Consider the following 19323-nt stretch of genomic DNA (forward strand, 5'->3'; position numbering starts at 1 on the left):
TTTATAAAAACGTACAATTTGATATATGTATATTGACTATCATTACTTAATGAATAATTTTTCAGTATTTCCTGATAAAAATTGGTATACTTCCCTGATCAAGAACGAGAAACATCTACTCTCCATTCTATATGGTACTGATTATGTGTAAAGAAAGCTATTTCTACATACACAAAACAGTTGCGTGCCTAAATAACAAACCCATCTTTTATTGCAGGTATTGTCATAGTCCAACAATACCTGATGAGCAATAGAGATTTCTTGTGTCTTTCAACCAATTGTAAATTTATCTCTACATTAAATTGTTGTTTATTTTCTATCGTTTATTTTCTCTGTCCTCTTTGATACAAGAGATAGCAATCTCTTGATGAACACAATATTGCAGAAACAATATATAAACAAAATGTATAAAATGCATGCTATGCATCCAAATGCTTATTTGATAAAGTCTATTTTACTCGTATAAATGTTTAATATAAAGAAAATGAACACGTTAGACTGCATTCACAAACATCTATTCAGGGTAGCGGGAGAATTGACCGGGGGAGGGGGGCTTGAAAATATCAAGAGTATGTTGGGGCACTTGAAATGATTTATGGACTTTAAGGGGAACTCGAAACAAAGCTGTCTCTGATTGATATGAAATGTGTGTTGGGTTGTCAATTTAATATGTGTTGGGCAGTCAATTTAATGTGTGTTGGGTTGTCAATTTTAAGCTATAACATTTAGCTAATTTTTTGTGGTTTTGTTTTGCATATCCACTGTGGTTTCTTGTCCTTCTCTTGTTCTATTCTGTTCATCTTTAGTCGAGTCAATCGAGATATATAACCCTAATTAGGAAAGTTGGCATTCAGTCTTGCCCGGCTCATTCTTGACAAGCGCGGAAACGTCATGGAACACCTTGTTTGCCAAGCTTGGTTCAAGAACGCTTTACCACAATGACACATTTGCATTGCATGGTAAAGACGCCAGAGACAGCTCCGAAAAACCCTTGGCACTGGTCATTACTTCACAACAATGATATCAACAAAAGTCATTAATATCAACTTTATTATGAAAGACACGCATGCGCCGTTACACTTGGTCTGCACCATGGTTTGCTAAACACAAAAACACAAGTTATTTTACAAATATATATATAAATGCAACATACAGTCTTGTTCTGAAGGATTTGTCGATTTTTTGAAGGTATACATTTAAGATACATTGACAGCAATGAAGGTATACATTTGAGATCCCTTTAAAATGTCACCACCCTTAATTATGCATTTGCTAAAACGAATCCTGTACACCGTCAAGTTTAATAACTGCAGAGTTTTGATGATTTGATCGAAGATACCAGATTAATGAGAAATCGCTTTAATGAAGGTGAATATGAACTAGTGACCATATGCAAGACATCTTAAAAGGCCTTTTAAAGGATTCTGACCTACTAATAAGTATCTCGGCCGAAGCTGAAGGCGTCTTCGAGCCTTCATAAACGTCGTGTAGGAGATGATTCCCTATCAAGTTCTCGCTCGCTTACCATATAATTCACATTTTCACATTTGGGTTACGGACTACTAGTTTTTGATAGCTATCGTTTACACAACTTATGACATCTATAGACTTATTGAAATTACTATAAATCAAACAACAATTACGTGTGGCGAACGTGGCTTACAAATGCTACAAAATATCTTTTCATCCGAAAGAGTTTACACTCTACTAAATTCTATCTAAATCTCTCTGAAAAACAAATTAATGTACAAATAGTAACAAAGGTCGGTCAATAAAATACAATACCAATCAGATAATTGTGACCTGACTGAGAATTATAGCTCACCTACCTTAATTAATTTTTTCAGTCTACTACCGTGAGATGCAGACAAAACTGTCTTAAGATTCCATGGGTATGTTAGGTTTCCAAGCAAAGCTTTCTCATTGAATTATTACTTTGGTGTTGTCAAATGCGAGTGATTCAAAGTCAATTACAATTGTTTCATAACCATAACCACGACAACTACTCGCATTACAACATTATGTACGATAATATTGTTCTACAGAGATATTGACCATAATATGGATGGTTTATGTAGAGTTTGAATACTGATATAGCAAATCACTTAAACCGCCAAACTCGGACACTCTTCACTTGCATGGCGGCGTCCTCTCCGTTATTGACGTCTGGGTTCCAGGTCGGGTACCAATTGTCCTTGTCTTCCCAGAAGTCTTTGGGCCCTGTCGGTGAAGTATTCGACCACGGTTTTGGAGCACCTCCATTGATGAAACCATCCCAAAAGTAACCATTTGTGCCACCGACAGCAACGTTCAAGATCAGGTAGAACTGTGTACGAAAATAAAAGAGTTAAAAGCGACATGTTAGGCGACGTAGATCCGCTGTGATAATTTGCCCCAACGAATAACAAAGAGTATTCTGCTTGAAATTAATTTATTTTTGTATTGAATAATTTATACAAAAAAAACAAAATTAAAAATTCATAATTAGAGTAGCTGTAAGTCATCTAAAATTTGTTTCAGTACAATTGCGAGAATTCCGAATAACGTGGTTCTTTGGCGTCAATAAAGCCAAATATTAGAGTAATAAAAAAAAAACTTCAGAAAACATTGTTTTTCAAGCAATAAACGTGTCACAGAAAGCAAATCCTCTCATTTCAACTTTAGCAGGCATATATAAAAAATAGCGTCAATGATATGACACTGTGCTCCTCAGTGCATTTAGCGGTAGGGATGCAAGGAGAGAGGTTTGGGGAATGTTGCTAGAAAGATGCAAAGAAAGGGTTGAAATGTGAAATGTAATAAAACCTATTGTTTTTTTAGCAGTGAGCATCCAGCTTGGTACACATGCCATCTTGTACATGAAGGCAAAAAACATAATTTTCACATGTCCACCAAACTGGAATTTGCATAGATCAACATAGATCATCCAAATTGATTTATCTGCAAGATTTTGTATGTTCCTTGCTACAAAATTCTGACCCAATTGAATTATAACAGGAAAATAAGCACGCATGATTGGACAGTGTGGACTGTGTATTGCATGCACTACATGTGCCGTGATGGTGGATTGCCAGACGACCACACTGCATCAAAGAACTGTAGTTTAAAACGAAAATATAATTCTAAACAAACTTTCTTCGTGTCATTGATAGCCTTGATTGTCCTTGGATATTGAATGGACACATTTATTAAAGACGTCACTTTAGCTTGTCATTGATGGTGAAATGATTTTTTGCAGAAATTGATCGGTCCAGCCAAGTACACATGCTTCCTCATAACAGCTAGCTGGACTGCGATGATCACAACATTGTTTTGTGATATTCCGATACAAAATTAAAATAATTTTATTAATAGGCATTGACTATAAAGTTACAAATGTTTCCTTGGGTGTTGAAACATGTTAGCATAGTGTGTTACAAAACAACACACCAAACAGCAATGTTCATGTAAGAACAACCTGCTTGATTTCCATGGACTTTCTGGTCCGCCCATCACACTGGTATGTCTGTTTCCCCTCTAGCTACCGAAAATTCTTAGTAAAATTTCAAATTCAGTCTCAAAAGTTTTGAGTAAATTTCAAAATTGACTGTATTAATTAAATTGTCAGTTATCAACAAATTCCTTTTGTATGCCAATACAGCTCATCTCAGAACCGGACATACTTATACAAACACAAGATTTGGCAACACCCTGACAATTAAAAATAACGGAGTGTCTATTGACAGGCGCCTGTCAATAGACAGAATCCGGCTATTGACAGGCGCCTGTCAATAGACAAAAATTGGCTATTGACACGCGGGACTTTTTTCGCCATATTTCACCACATTTTAGCGAAATAAACTGTTCTTCTTCTATGTAAATGAAGAAGACATTGTTCTGCCATGTAGTAATTACAAAATAAGTTCTAATACGTCGGAAACAGCACTGATTTACATTTACAAATATTCTACGTGAAGTAATTCTTCAATTGCAGATACTATGATAGAAGAGTTCAGCACTGCCAAGATATGAGTATAGCACACTGAATTTTGAACCAGAGTTATGAAAATGACTGAACTGTGTCACAATAAGTTTCTTTTATTAAATCAATCGTTTCATTTTTCTAAGATTGTAGAGACTAAAGGTTAAGGATATTAGTAACTTTAAACCAGGAAAAAATACCAATAAGTGGAAAGGATCAAAAGAAATCAACTTATTTATTTCTTTACATGTTACAAAACCAGAAAGTAACACATACTTCTTTAATAGGCTAGTTTTACAAGCTTACTTGTCAATGTTTGATGATGAAAAGAAACAAAAAACCACGAATAAACCTCAAAAGCAACAAAATTCCAAGCATAGATTACACGATGGTTCAGAATGTTCATTTACAAAGTTCACTCAAAATGTACTTTGAAAACGATCATTTTGAGTGTCAAAATTTGAAAGAGAGTACTAAATATCGTTGTTTTTCAGGTCAACAAGTGATTGAATCAGAAACATGTGTCATGAAACAGTAAAACAACAACTGATAAATAAGTAACTTTTCTCAAGAGTAACTTGAAACGCCTCGCCTGAAAGAAAATTTCATCCCGTTTCACGGAAACTGACTGCGTATTCGAGCGCCACAGCGATGAACAGTCGGGGAATCCCCGCGAAAAATCACTCACACGTATGTACTCGTCCAAAACATTGATTGTTCACTTTTTAGCTATATGATTCAGCCTGCCGAAATATTTTTATTTTGTAGATAAATAATTGAATTTCTTACTTTTCTATTTCGTTTGTTAATGAAAAGTCATTTTAATATTTTTAGATGCTTTAAAAATTTCAAAACCCGCTAAAAAGCGACTATTTGGCCAAAATTCAAACGAAAACCAGGAAAACCAAGCTCGAATCATGGGCTATTTTCTATGAATACTCTCAGTCTCTTTAAGCTTCGCATATCACTCTCGTCGATGCACGATTTTTGCATCGAAATTTTCACTCATTTTCGTTGGTATGACTTTGAAACTCCAGGAAGCGATTGAGAAGAAAGGGTTACCTTGAATTATTGAGGTTTTGCTGATAATTTGCCAAATTAAATGAGAAAAAAACACTACGCAAATTTCCACACGCCTTTCATGTTCGTGTGGTACAACATGTGATCATGGAGGTAGTAGGACACTGAGGTTTCTTGCACGGTTGCGCCGATGAAATGGGAAGCTGAAATTTTCGCTCGTAATTTTACAAACGAAATCGTAAATCCACTCAAAACTTCGTATTTTTTGACATATATGAAACCCATGAGGAACGTAATTCATTCTCCCCTGCAGAGTAAAAAGGAGATCGAAACGACATGCATGTCAGGACCAAACGCACGCATGATGTCCGTCAACGCATCCATCAATTCGTAATTTACACTGACAGAACAAAAACAATATGATCGAGCATGGACGTTCTAACGTAAATGCATCATTGTCTATTGCATTTCATGTAAGCTAATACACTCACACGTACGCTCTAAGTTCAATAACGTCAATTCAACACGATCTGGTATTTTCGCTGACGGTGAGTGTGCAACGTGAATGGTATGCCATGGAGGTCGTTAAATAACACTGATCACGTGGTGTGACAAAATAGTTTTACGGAAGTTGTTGACGGAAATGACGTCAATTTCGCCTCTCCCAACTCTATAAGCTTCCTCAGTTACGTAACTTCGTCGCTAAAAACGAACAGAACGTTTTGCGTGCAAGCGGACTAGCACTTTAAAATTTAATATTTGAACGAAATAACTTAGACTGGAAGATCCGTCGCTTGAGGGCGCTCTCTAGAGCGTAGGGAGCGTCCTCGAGCGACGGATCTTTCAGTCTGAAAATAACCAAACAGAGAATATTGCTAAGGAACATTCGAATTTGAAGATAGACGGACGACTGACAACATTCAGTCATGTGTGTACGGTACGTTGACAGATGCCACACGATCAAAGTGCATGATAATGACATTTTACACACTTTCCACTCATTTCAACAGTATTTCCTCATGAAGTCTGACACTGAGAGGGCTCTGTGGTTTTCAGAATACGACACTGCTTATTAGTAGAATTACCTCTTTGTCGAATGGTGCCATTTTATTTGGACTAGTGGCCCAAGGATTGTCACAGTCGGGAATAGCTTCATCCCAACCGCCAAATTTGTAAAATCCATCGTCTCCCGGATCGGCAACCAGAATTTCTTCATCGTCGACGAAAAATCTGTAATATTGAAACGAAAAGTGGACTTTGATCATCTCACCCACAGGCGTGTCATGTAATAGAAGCCGCTAGAAAACATATTATATCGTACACAGTGTTGTCGATGGTACAGTTAGCAAACTTGTTTATTATCCTTTTTGACAATCACATCGCTTTATCTGACGCAGACGTCAAGTCAGTTCACTCACCTAATGTTATCTTCAGTCCATTCTATACCATATTTGTGGAAGTCAGATCCGAACGTACCACTTGTCAAAGTTCTGGAAAAATGAACAGAATGTGTCTTTACTTCCGATAATTTGTATTATCTCTTCTGGCAACGGTGTAGTAAAGATCGGATTAATTAAAATGTAGTGTGTCGATCTCTGTTACACAGTTGATAATGACTGGAATATGAGATATGCCGAGGGAAGGGATCTTGGGTGATTTCAAAGGAAAATGATTTAAAGGGGCTCTAAAAGAGGAACCGTAGTAAGGTGTACAAAACTACTGGGGTATTGGAAAAAACAGCATCGGGGAAAATCGGGTAACCAAATCTTGGATATCAACTTTCAAAACCCAATTCGCATCACAAAGTGTGATGTACGACGTCCCCATTTAAAGGACATTAGAAAGAGAGAAAAATGTATCACAATTTTTGATACGATTATCTCACCAATATTATTTTTGTTCATTCATTTCGAATCAGCAAAGACGTGTTCAATAAGTATATCTAAGATGACATCAGGCTCTCATACATATCGTAGAAAGCACACACACTTAAAAATATGCCAGGCAAAAATTTCTTCACCTTCGGAAATAACATTTCCAATTTCGGACACCTTTAAGTTTTTCAATTTCAAGTTTAAGAACATAAAGTGCGACTTACTTTTCTCCATGTGTTTTATCGTATCCGTTGTACGGATAATACGGTCCCCAGTGCATGGTGGCGCCCATGTTATCGATGCCAACGGAATGACCGTCTGGTGTTGTAAGGTTTCTGTTCCCTATTTGTAAAAGTAAGAAGCAAAGCAGCCTAAGATATATGACTGTCTTCCACATAAAAGCAATCAACAGCACGTTAACAGCCGAGTATCCCTTAAACTAATTCTTTACACGGGCAACTCAAAATAAATCACTCATTAAAAGTATGCAAGTAACTAACCTCTGACTTCTACTATGTCTATTTCGCCCGAAGCTGGCCAATCACCATATTCGTTGTACTTTGGCAACATCCAAATAGCTGTTGATTAATAGGGACAGCGAATCAGTAAACTTATCAAACACACGCACCCCCCCAAACATATATGTATGTATGTATGTATGTATGTATGTATGTATGTATGTATGTATGTATGTATGTATGTATGTATGTATGTATGTATGTATGTATGTATGTATGTATGTATGTATGTATGTAACATGTATGTATGTATGTATGTATGTATGTATGTATGTATGTATGTATGTATGTATGTATGTATGTATGTATGTATGTATGTATGTATGTATGTATGTATGTATGTATGTATGTATGTATGTATGTATGTATGTATATGGATGGACAGACAGATACATATTCGTTGTACTTCGGCAACATCCAAATAGCTGTTGATTAATAGATACATTTACAGATAGATATTTTATATGTTTTTGTTGTTATAATGATCTTTACGCTTTTTTAAAATCTTCGAAAGAAGCTAATTTTTTAGATGTGATCATCTTCTTCCATCAAGCAATAAAGAAAACAAATAATTTTTAGATAATTTTTCATTTGATGAATAGTTAATAAAATATATCTTAAGATATATCCTGAGTAAATTATTTTAAAATTATCTGTATGTGTCCACTAGTTAACTGTTTCGTTTTCGCTGTATCCATTTAGTATCAACACATGGCCAGTCTTACCAGGCCATATCCAATCTCCAGTGGGCATCTTGGCTTCAATTTCCACTTTCCCATAGGTGAAACTCAGGGAATTGACCGTTCTTAATTTGGCTGACTGAATTGGGTTGACAACGTTGTTGGTGCCGTCTCCTGAACGAGAGCAGCCGCCCCAGGCATTTCCTGTGCAGAGATTTGCCGGGTAGGCACCTAGGAGGATAAATGGAAAAGATGATACGATGAAATGATCGTGTGATAAATTATGGTATGATAACTAAATTTTTATGTGGAGGTGTGCATTGGATAGCACGGTAGAAACGTGACATGTCAAGATTTGCTTCGTGGTGAAAATAAGTCAGATTTATCTACAGTTAGTGAATGAGTGTACAGGTAAAGCCATGTTTTCTCAAGTATGGCACGATGTTCATTTAAATGGGCGTTGCACTGCGGTAGGTTTTCTATTGATATCCGGACGCATTGATTCATGGGAACATTGGGGACAGGGCGCCGTTATTTGATTCTTCAGAAATTAAATCCTATTTCGTGCAAGAAATGTACAAACATTGTCCATAACTATGACTGTACAATGTATTTGATACAAAGTGGTCTTTCACAAGCATTTATAAGACAATGCTGCAATTGTGACAAACACCCCTACATGGTTTATATATATTGACTACCATAACCAATTTAAGAGCACATATTGCCGGCTCTCAGAACCATGGTTGAACCCTTCGATACCTATGTATCATTACCAACTATCCGTCACGTCGGGATGCTGAAATTTACATCCATGCACTTACCCCACAGATCGAGTGTACCGCCATAAAGACTATTTTCATCCTGCCCAAATTTATCCAAGGTTAAAGTCTGATGCGAAAGAATATAGGATTAGGATAAAAAATTAATTTGAACACGCCGGCGAAGGATCATTCAAAATATACATGAGTGCAAGTTAAGCCGATGGTGGTGTTGCACATAACACGACGTATTTTGCTCAAAATCGCTTTTTTTGCAAAGATTCATTCAATTTTCATGAATCCGTTAACCCCAGATTAAAATAATGGTTGGGTTCACTTTTAAGAATGACAAGCAGTCGTAAGTCAGGAGGGAAAGGAACGTAATGTTATGCAAATTTATGCAAATCACCACATTCCCTAGCTTGTTTTTCTCCCGTTTAAACATTTAAAATAATTTAACTGTGATCTGGTCGGGTCAAATTTCGTGAAATTTCAACATGTTCTTTAAATACTATGTAACAAAACGACAATTTTATATGACAATGAAATTCTTACATTTTAAACACTTTAACTACTTATCATGATTTAAATCACTTTTTTGAAGTTCAGTCTGTCTTTCAATCCCTTCATTCAAGAATGAAAATAAATATTGCAAAAACACTTTTCATTTTTCTGAATTCCATAAAGTGGTATCAAGTTTTTGACTTAAATTAATGTCTCTCATTACTACCAAAATTTGGATTTTCTGCCCAAAATATGTAAGCCTCCATCCTTCGAGTGAAGTATTACTTCCACACTGAAGTTAAGATTTTCTGCTATTTGAAAATATATAATATGAGAGAGTTTTCGTGTCATCTTTGATGATAAATATTGCTTAGAAAAAACATTCTCGTGAGCCAGAGCATAATTTCCGCGGACCTACTCTTAACGGGTAGCGCTAAGCTGTTGCCGTAGAGAGTCGCATGGTTTGCGACGATGTGAAAAAGTGTGTTGGTTAAGTGCAACGAAACCTTAAGACCAATATCAAGCTCGGGAATGTTTTTTTTAAACTTTAAGTTTATTGTGTCTATAGCAAAGCTCGTCAACGTTAAGGGAAACCATTGAATATAACGCAAATAAAACAGAAGAAAGTAAACCAATCCGGGAAGAAAATCCCTTATACGAATGAAAGCCTTATATGCCCACTCCATGGCCATTAGGGGTCTACTCAACCATGGCATCATAGTGTACTCACCGGTTTAATGTATAAGACATTGTCCCGCACATAGCTATTTGATCGGTTGTTAGTGTAATACTGGAATTCCCAATTCTGCAAGCAAAACAAAACAACCATACAATATTTGCAAGGATATGACTGTAATCACAAATTATAAATCCGATATTTCCATAGTTAACTACAGAGGACATCATTACATCGTCTTGGTATTGCGTGAGATTGTTTAACAAATTAAGCGACAGTACCATCATGATACTGAGTTTTGCCTCAGACACTTACTTGTAGATTAAAGGATTTAAGTCAGAAATGATTATCCTCCAAAGCTGGAGCAAGACCGCCCAACGATAAAACTTCCACGAGAGTATTGAAAATGCAGAAGGGGCGGGTAATAACCTTGCCTTTTGTGTATATCAAAGTCAGGAAATAGACTGGAATAGATCGGCTTCGAAGATTGTATTGATTAAAGCTGAATATTCACTCGCCGATTGAAGCAGTCATCGTTTTAACATTTAGAGATTTAAGACATCAAAAGGGTAAATGCTCAGGTGATGTTAAGGTTGTTTTTTGGTGAAAAAGAACACACGACATTTGTTATATTATGGCGAAGCTGTAATACTTACACCTCCTCCGCCAGCAGTGATTTCATGTTGCCAGACATCAAAGCGGAAGGTATCGAACGTGTCTTCAAATATCAAGCAACCATTGGTACAATCATCTGTAGATAGACAGTGAAGTAACACGGCGGTTCAACGCTATTACGTATCTATGATCAACTATAAACTCTCACCGCATAATTCATTTGTATACATAAAGGTAGTATAATACGCATGGTTGTGGCCTAATTGAACTTGTCCCTGACCGTCCAGGATGAATGAAAAATGCTCAGTGACAGATGCAACAAACCCGTTCATCAAAGTCGTTCATCAACTGTAGATATACTTTCAGTGGTCGTTGGCATTTTAGTTCAACTGAAAGGTATTTAGTTTATTAATAATGAAAATTTTCACGTGTGCATTTTGATGACCAGTTTTCTTGTTTCGCTCAAGCTTATTCTTCTCTGAAGCTACAGATCAAACGAGTTACCTGACAAATAGCTTTCTTAAAATTAATATAATATAATATATGCATATGTAAATTTTAAAATGTTTTTCTCGTCTTCCTCCTAACAGTTGTTTCTATTTTGACGCTTATTTGTCCAATGTTTTTGCCGTTTGGTTTCTAGGTTTCTAAGGATGATCTACATCAAATTTACATTGCATTTGTTAGGAGTATCCTTGAGTATTGTTCAGTAGTGTGGTCTCCACACCAGAAGTCGTACATTGACAAAATTGAACGAGTTCAGAAGAAATTTATTAAATTTCTTTGTTTTAAGGAGGGTATGGAGTACAATGTTGATAATTATTTTACATTATGTTCTTATTTTAAACTTTCGCCTCTTCTTATTCGTGGTCAAGTTTTAGATTTTTGTTTTATTCACAAGTGTGTCAATTTCATTACCGATTGTCCAGATATTAATAGCTCCTTCACTTTCTTTGTGCCCCCAAGGCGTCTCAGGTCTTCTGACCTTTTCCGGATTCCAAATCACCGCGTTAACCTGTCTAAATATTGTTTTTCGTCTCGGGCAATGTCACTTTTAAATAGTGTCTATCGTTTTGATATTGATTTGTTTACCAGTCTTAGTGCTTTTAAAACACAAGTGTCATCTGTTTTATTATCTCTTGCTGATAGTCATTTTACTACCGAGAGTTTTTGATGTTTGTCAGTCTCTGTTGTTACTTGTTTAGTGCCTTTTTTTTAAATTAGTTTCTGCATGTTGTAATTTGTCTTTTTCATGTTTTAATTTTTCTCTGTTTGCATCCAGTTATTGGGCTATGCCTGTTGGATGTCAGAATGAATAAATAAATAAATAAATAAATAAATAAATAAATAAATAAATAATGGTGAAATTTGCATACATAAAATATTCTCTTAAAGCGCTTGTCAAAGTGTATTCTAAATTTTGTTTCAGGTTCCTATGGACATACAAATATTACAAAAATTTGCAAATTCAAAGTTTGAGTCGTATTTTGGGTCAAAATGTCTCATATTCTAGAAACACTCACTAGGGTGCAATAACTTTTAAACAGCCTTTTCTCTGAAAGATCGTCATTATTCAGAAAATTGACTTCTCAGTTCCTATGGATGTTTCTTTTGATTTTTACTGAATGATGATGAAACTTCCATATTGAAATCTTTTAAGAAATAGTGTATTCAAGTTCCCATGATATCTTCATTTAGATTTGTCTAGCATCTGTAGGTAATATTGAGTGGATACCCTAGTGATGAAATTGTCATAATCTTCCAAATTGGCGCACAGAATAGTAATATTTCACGCTCAAAATACATTAGCGTTCTGCGACGCGAGTGATCAAGCTGATGTTTCTTTGTTTGGACTCTAACAATGCTGGCGCCATGAAATACCAGCACAGTATCGACGACATGATCTCACTCATTTACACATTTACAAGAATTACCCAGTAACTTATTTTCTCATGGAGGTATTCTGCGTACTACCCCCATGTTCTATTGTGTTTCAAGCAATCGTAATATTGAGCCGTTGTTATCATTTTAATTTATTCATAGCGTGGGTTTGAAACAAAAGAATTGTAGCAAGCCACGCACGGGCAAGTGATAATTTCTACTTTTGTAATCCTTTCTAATGTCGGTAAATCAAAGCATTTTCTTATTATATTCTTTATGGCGTCGGCATCCGACATAGCCAAGATATTGTATAAATAGACACACTAACTCAGAGGATGAAAAGAGAAGAACTCGAGGACTGATAACCACGGTCACTCTCTTGTGGAGTGACCGAGACAGGACATTCACTCAGAAACCAGAACTTTGACCGAAACTGGAGAACTGGGACCACGGTCACTCCTCTATGGAGTGACCAAAAGGAGAACTCAAGGACCGATAAACACGGTCACTCTCTTGTGGAGTGACCGAGACAGGACATTCACTCAGAAACAAGAACTTTGACCGAAACAAGAACTTTGGACCACGATCATTCTCTAGTGGAGTGAACGAAACTAGTAACTAGGACCAACTAAGACTCATGTATCAGCGGCTGGGCCTGTAGGCCCAATTATGGTTCCGTATTCAATAAATAAGTTCCCGTGATACATCAGCACTCGTCGTCAGATCCAGCTTCTTTCCTTTATGTTACGACTTGCGTTTGTATTTAATAACTGTGAGAAAATTTTCAAACGACGAGATCGCTGAATAGAATTACTGAAAGGAAATTAACCAACCGACGACCAATTGAAAGGAACTATACAAGCGCCAGAAAAAGAAACTGAACTCAAGATACCTCAAGAAATTAAAGATTAACTCAGGGACAAAAACGTAAAGACATTTTCTAGGTGCGCTAAGAAATAATTAACCATAAGAGGAAAGTAACTAACTAAAGAAATATGGACTGAACAGGAAAGAAAGAACTATATATACAAAAGCATTTATACTTGTATTTTTGTTATAACTGTAACTTTTCTTAAGTTTTTTTTATCAGCGGTTGAGTGACATATTGACATTTGCTATGATTTTATCGGGTGAGATCTCGTATAGTGTGCGGGGTAACGGCCGGCTCCATCATACTGCCTGATGTCACACACTCAGAAGCAAAATTCTTTGTGTCGCGATTCAGTATGATATCGCAATAGGAATTTTGTCTACATTATGTTGTATTGTATATTTTTACTTTAATTTTCTAGTTTCCGTTGTGTATATCTAAAGTTGCATCTCGTTGTTCTCTTTTGCTCTCAGTTATGCAAATTACCCTTTGTATGAAAGTCAATTGTTTTACTTTCGCTGAATGCCCAAATCTGAAAACGTTCTTTTTTGCTTCTCTCAAAACTTTATCAGTGTTTAGTCCAACAAAATATCATTTCATACTTTGGAACACCGATGCTTGGTCTCTATTTCCGTTTTACGCTAAGCCAGCGTGTTTTTCTTGTAAGTAAGATTTACGAACAGGCTTTATTTATCATAATGCTGACGGCAAACCAAGAGATGGTCACAAGAAGACGCACAAAGTCCGCCATCCGGAAGCCTACACGCTCTTTACTATTATTCTTCGAGGCCAGACGAGCCCAGTTATTACCCGCCAAAGACGCGAGGATTATTTTTAAGGTTAATAGCGATCATGCATTTAATGATCATAAATCACCTGTGTTTCAGATTTTCTTTTAAAGAAATGTACTTTTGTCATATTCTCAACTCAGAGGGAACGGACGTATTATTTTGAACATGAGGTCATTTTCTATTTCGAAATTGGCCCATGTCATAATCTTCCAAATTGGCGCACAGAATAGTAATATTTCACGCTCAAAATACATTAGCGTTCTGCGACGCGAGTGATCAAGCTGATGTTTCTTTGTTTGGACTCTAACAATGCTGGCGCCATGAAATACCAGCACAGTATCGACGACATGATCTCACTCATTTACACATTTACAAGAATTACCCAGTAACTTATTTTCTCATGGAGGTATTCTGCGTACTACCCCATGTTCTATTTGTGTTTCAAGCAATCGTAATATTGAGCCGTTGTTATCATTTGAATTTATTCATAGCGTGGGTTTGAAACAAAAGAATTGTAGCAAGCCACGCACGGGCAAGTGATAATTTCTACTTTTGTAATCCTTTCTAATGTCGGTAAATCAAAGCATTTTCTTATTATATTCTTTATGGCGTCGGCATCCGACATAGCCAAGATATTGTATAAATAGACACACTAACTCAGAGGATGAAAAGAGAAGAACTCGAGGACTGATAACCACGGTCACTCTCTTGTGGAGTGACCGAGACAGGACATTCACTCAGAACCCAGAACTTTGACCGAAACTGGAGAACTGGGACCACGGTCACTCCTCTATGGAGTGACCAAAAGGAGAACTCAAGGACCGATAAACACGGTCACTCTCTTTGGGAGTGACCGAGACAGGACATTCACTCAGAAACAAGAACTTTGACCGAAACAAGAACTTTGGACCACGATCATTCTCTAGTGGAGTGAACGAAACTAGTAACTAGGACCAACTAAGACTCATGTATCAGCGGCTGGGCCTGTAGGCCCAATTATGGTTCCGTATTCAATAAATAAGTTCCCGTGATACATCAGCACTCGTCGTCAGATCCAGCTTCTTTCCTTTATGTTACGACAAAATTATGGTTTGCTGTTAAAATATCGATAGGAAAGCTATTTGATTTGATCTCGTACTTTACGTTAGCGTGCAGTGCATCGATACTCTTCATTATTGTTATATGCAACCATCAATATATGCAACCATCAATAGCAGGGCTGTATCAGCCGCAAGGTCGTTTTTCCCCTCGTGATTCAGCGGTTATCTCTAATGCTATCCCTTATAGCACTTTACATAGTGTTTTACGCAATACAGGACACTTCAGCCTGCTTCGAACCATATCAATAAAAACTCGTTTCGTACAACGTGATTTAGTTTATGTAACTATGATAAACGCCTATCTCAGATTAGAATGATAGCGCTGGGTTGTACTCAAACCGTACAAGTAGTCTCAAAGATTCCTACCTCCTTGAGCCTTGTCGGTAACACGAACAGGTAAATGCATTGTGTCTCCGTTGCGAGAACAAACGTTTCTACAAGACGAATCTGGTATGTTCGTTGTTCACACAGCCAAACACAACGAGGGTTTGATTTACCGTGACGATAAAAACCAACCCTATTTCTAAGTGATAAGTTTTACCTGCCAAATCAATATCCTTATTTATACAGTCACTGAGTCCGTAGTCTAAGACATGCTCTCGTGCATTCAGCTGCGACATACGTATTGTAAGGTAATAAATTTCGTGTTCTGAGCCAAATCATGATTACAGTGATATATAGGAATACAATTGATTTTGCAGAATGACGTTCTCCTTAGTTGACCCTTAGCAATTGAGAATACTTTGTTTTTCGAGGTAATTCTTTAGGACAATTGGAATATTTCATCAACAGGTCGACAAGATTTGACATGTGCGTGCAGTAAAAGTGACTTTAAAAGCGTCATATCAATTTGAATGCAAAATCACGCTTACCCGAAATGACATCATAATAATTGTTTTTTTAAAAAAGGCAAAAACATGGGCAAAATCATACCTTGGACAGTATCATTGCTCTCTGTTGTTGAATAGAGAATGATTCCTGTGATCGCCAGGGCTGTAACGGCGATGATCACGAGTGCCAAGATTGCAACGAACGTTTTCGAATGGCTGCTGGAAGTTTTAGACTTATCTTCATTCATGACATACTTGTTTCCCGTCTTGGCCTCGGCGCCAGTGCTCACGAACGTTGGGTTGTCGTAAGTGCTTTCTGCCATCGTGATCGCTGCTTGCTCGTTGCTCCGTCACTTCGTGCCTTTGCCTTAGCTGACTGCCCAAACGCTGATTATAAACTTCTTTATCTTGACGTCGAGTCAAAAATTTGCATATTTCACCACTTTGAGGCCCCCTAAAGTGCACCCTGGCCTATTGCTCAGATCCCCCTTTCACCCCTGTCTCAACTATGTCGACAACCTTTTACTAATACATTTTGTTTCTCGAAGACTCGATGAATACACGCATTCACAATGGTTTCGAACACCGTACACATCCCTTCCTCTCTCCCTCTTTCTGCCCCCGCCTGTCTCTTTGTCCCTCCCCTACAACCATTAAAATTCGGGAAAATTCAGATGTTTGTCCCCATAACATAACTTTTGAGAAACCCTTTGATACATATTATAGAACATTTGTTATCTATCTCAATCTTGGGCGCATGCTCAGTTTGAGCGGTCACTTGTATAAGCAGACCGTTATTCGTGGTGTTATTGTGTTAAGGACAATGTTTGACCAAAGTCCAGGACAAACTGGTATCAATCATCTATGGTCAAAACTACTTGTATTGAATGGATGTGAAAAACGTCATTGGCTGATCAGCGCCATCAGCGTCATGATACAAAGATGCCGATAGTTTGTGTTAGAGCGGAACCATACGGGATGACTATCTGACAATATCGCGCTTAACTGACAAATACCTTATTACAGTAGCCTAAGGAGTATTTCAGGTAAACGCTGCAGTTCAAAAAATGTATCACCACACTGGGTTTTTTGTTACTTATTTCATTTTGTCTACCAAAATGTCTACAAATAATAATTCTTACATCTTGGACGCTACATGTTCAGATTATTAGCAATAAATGTGCCTTTGATGTGTTGTTATAAATATTAATCGAGCACGTCATTGATATAAACTCTTTATTTAGTAGCATGATGCTAAAGTAAGTAAACACTTTGTTTTGCGCTCATGTGCGGAATAAAAGCTTTTCGGAATAGGAGCAAACATTTTTGCCAAACTTCCAATGTTGCGATCTCCCTCCCGCAAAACCAAACCACTTCTTTCAAAATCATTCTTTACTGCAGTTGTATGAAATAAGCTAAGGATATTTTATTAATACACATTAAGAATAGAATATCAAAGTAAGAAAACACAAAGTGTTTTTAACCCTTTTTCACTTTTTTGGGGTCGTTAAAGCTCCATTTGCTGTAAATTTGAAATACAAACTTATTGATTGAGACAAGCACAATACCATATCTCGTCCAATGAGACCGGCACACAATTTCGATGTACTCCGGTGAGGGGGGGGGGGCGACAGCGTAGCCTAGCGTACATCGGAATCGAAGAGAGAGGTCTCAGGTCAAAATGTCCTATTCAACGAGACCAGCAAATACACCACATATCATTCAATGAGACCAACATCAATGAGACATGGTGCACAGCGTTTCATTCAATAAGACTGGTGTCTACCATATCGTTGAATGAGACCGGTATTGAGGAGTACGGTTGCTTGTGCATGGTTAGGCCCTACACGGCGAAGGCTCCTCTGGGTTACATGTATAACTGCAATATTTGTAGCCCTCGGAGCGTGTGCTGGCTTCTTAATGTTATCGTCAACTTAGGGTGTATTATTGGTTTTGAATGATCTATAGGGATTTATAGACAGACGAAATATCACTATAGATAGAGACGAATTTATCAATGATTAATAGTAATATTTTATAAACATTTATTTAATAAAAATATTTACATTGTTCATGGTCAAATACGAGTTCTTTGAGACGATCAAAACACTCTTCCTTGTGTCTTTGCTCTGATAAGGTTCTTACAATTACATGTCTTACATAACTGAAGACTTGAGTTGGACAAAGTTTTGTATTTTGTATTTTCATATTTGATACATCAGTTCATGCATCCAGTAATACCTATTATCTTTTCTAACATTCTAGCCAAAAATGCGTCTCTTTGTACATCCATGGACTTTTTGTTATTGAAAATATTCAGATTTCTTTTCGCTACTAAATTAAATGTCCTTGAACGCTTTGTAAAATAAATACGTCTTGCATCGTATTACAAATAACTCCAAAACTATCGCATTTGGAGGATATTTGAATGCTAGGATTTTATGAACTCAATAATCGATCATTCATTTGTACATAGCTTACGACCTCAAAATCTCGTTGTAGTCACACGCAGCAAACTCAGCGGTTCGAAACAGTTTCCTATCATGTACATACAATTTTTCACTTGTCCTTCCGTCTCAGTCCTCTTGAATGCAATGCATGGCTGATGGATATAGAAGCGAAATACGCACAGGTGCTAGTCTCAAGCTGTAACATTAGCCAAGTTTCAAAGTTTTCTTGTTAAGAGTGCACGTCGGTTACAGGTTGACTAAGTGTGTCAAGGAATGAACACTCGGATCTGGTACATCTCAATCTGAACAGAAAGATATGTCAAATATATCATGAAATACATAAACATAAACTATAGTTATAACTCACTAGTCACTTCTTACTTAACAAAGATCAAACAATATCAAAGTTAATGTTCGAAAGGACAATTGCTTTATGACACAGAACGACACCATGGTGATGATTTTACATCATTCTAATATCACTCACAGTCCACACCATGGTGATGATTTTACATCATTCTAATATCACACACAGTCCACACCATGGTGATGATTTTACATCATTCTAATATCACTCACAGTCCACACCATGGTGATGATTTTACATCATTCTAATATCACTCACAGTCCACACCATGGTGATGATTTTACATCATTATAATATCACACACAGTCCACACCATGGTGATGATTTTACATCATTCTAATATCACTCACAGTCCACACCATGGTGATGATTTTACATCATTCTAATATCACACACAGTCCACACCATGGTGATGATTTTACAT

General features: G+C 36.9%; 1 protein-coding gene across 1 annotated transcript; it reads right to left on the reverse strand.

The window, feature by feature from the left end:
* Positions 1-1033: 1033 nt before the first annotated feature.
* On the reverse strand, positions 1034-16481 carry LOC139134682 (beta-1,3-glucan-binding protein-like). Its single transcript, XM_070701649.1, has 10 exons — positions 16186-16481; positions 10651-10745; positions 10049-10123; positions 8878-8944; positions 8099-8284; positions 7356-7433; positions 7080-7197; positions 6400-6471; positions 6067-6211; positions 1034-2326 (listed from the first exon to the last, which is right to left on the reverse strand). The coding sequence occupies exons 1-10, from the start codon at positions 16403-16405 to the stop codon at positions 2102-2104; spliced, it is 1281 nt and encodes a 426-aa protein (XP_070557750.1). The 5' UTR covers positions 16406-16481; the 3' UTR covers positions 1034-2101.
* Positions 16482-19323: the final 2842 nt, after the last annotated feature.

The sequence above is a fragment of the Ptychodera flava genome, chromosome 6 (assembly GCF_041260155.1).
Source record: "Ptychodera flava strain L36383 chromosome 6, AS_Pfla_20210202, whole genome shotgun sequence".
NCBI lineage: Eukaryota > Metazoa > Hemichordata > Enteropneusta > Ptychoderidae > Ptychodera > Ptychodera flava.

What these genes read in the sequence shown, in the direction of transcription:
- LOC139134682 (XM_070701649.1), bottom strand. Translation starts at nt 16,405, where the DNA reads ATGGCAGAAAGCACTTACGACAACCCAACGTTCGTGAGCACTGGCGCC. An exon ending in CGGTACACTCGATCTGTGGG is followed by an intron (nt 8,285 to 8,877) that starts GTAAGTGCATGG and finishes TTATCCTCCTAG; the next exon opens with GTGCCTACCCGGCAAATCTC. An exon ending in TGGAGATTGGATATGGCCTG is followed by an intron (nt 7,434 to 8,098) that starts GTAAGACTGGCC and finishes ATTAATCAACAG; the next exon opens with CTATTTGGATGTTGCCAAAG.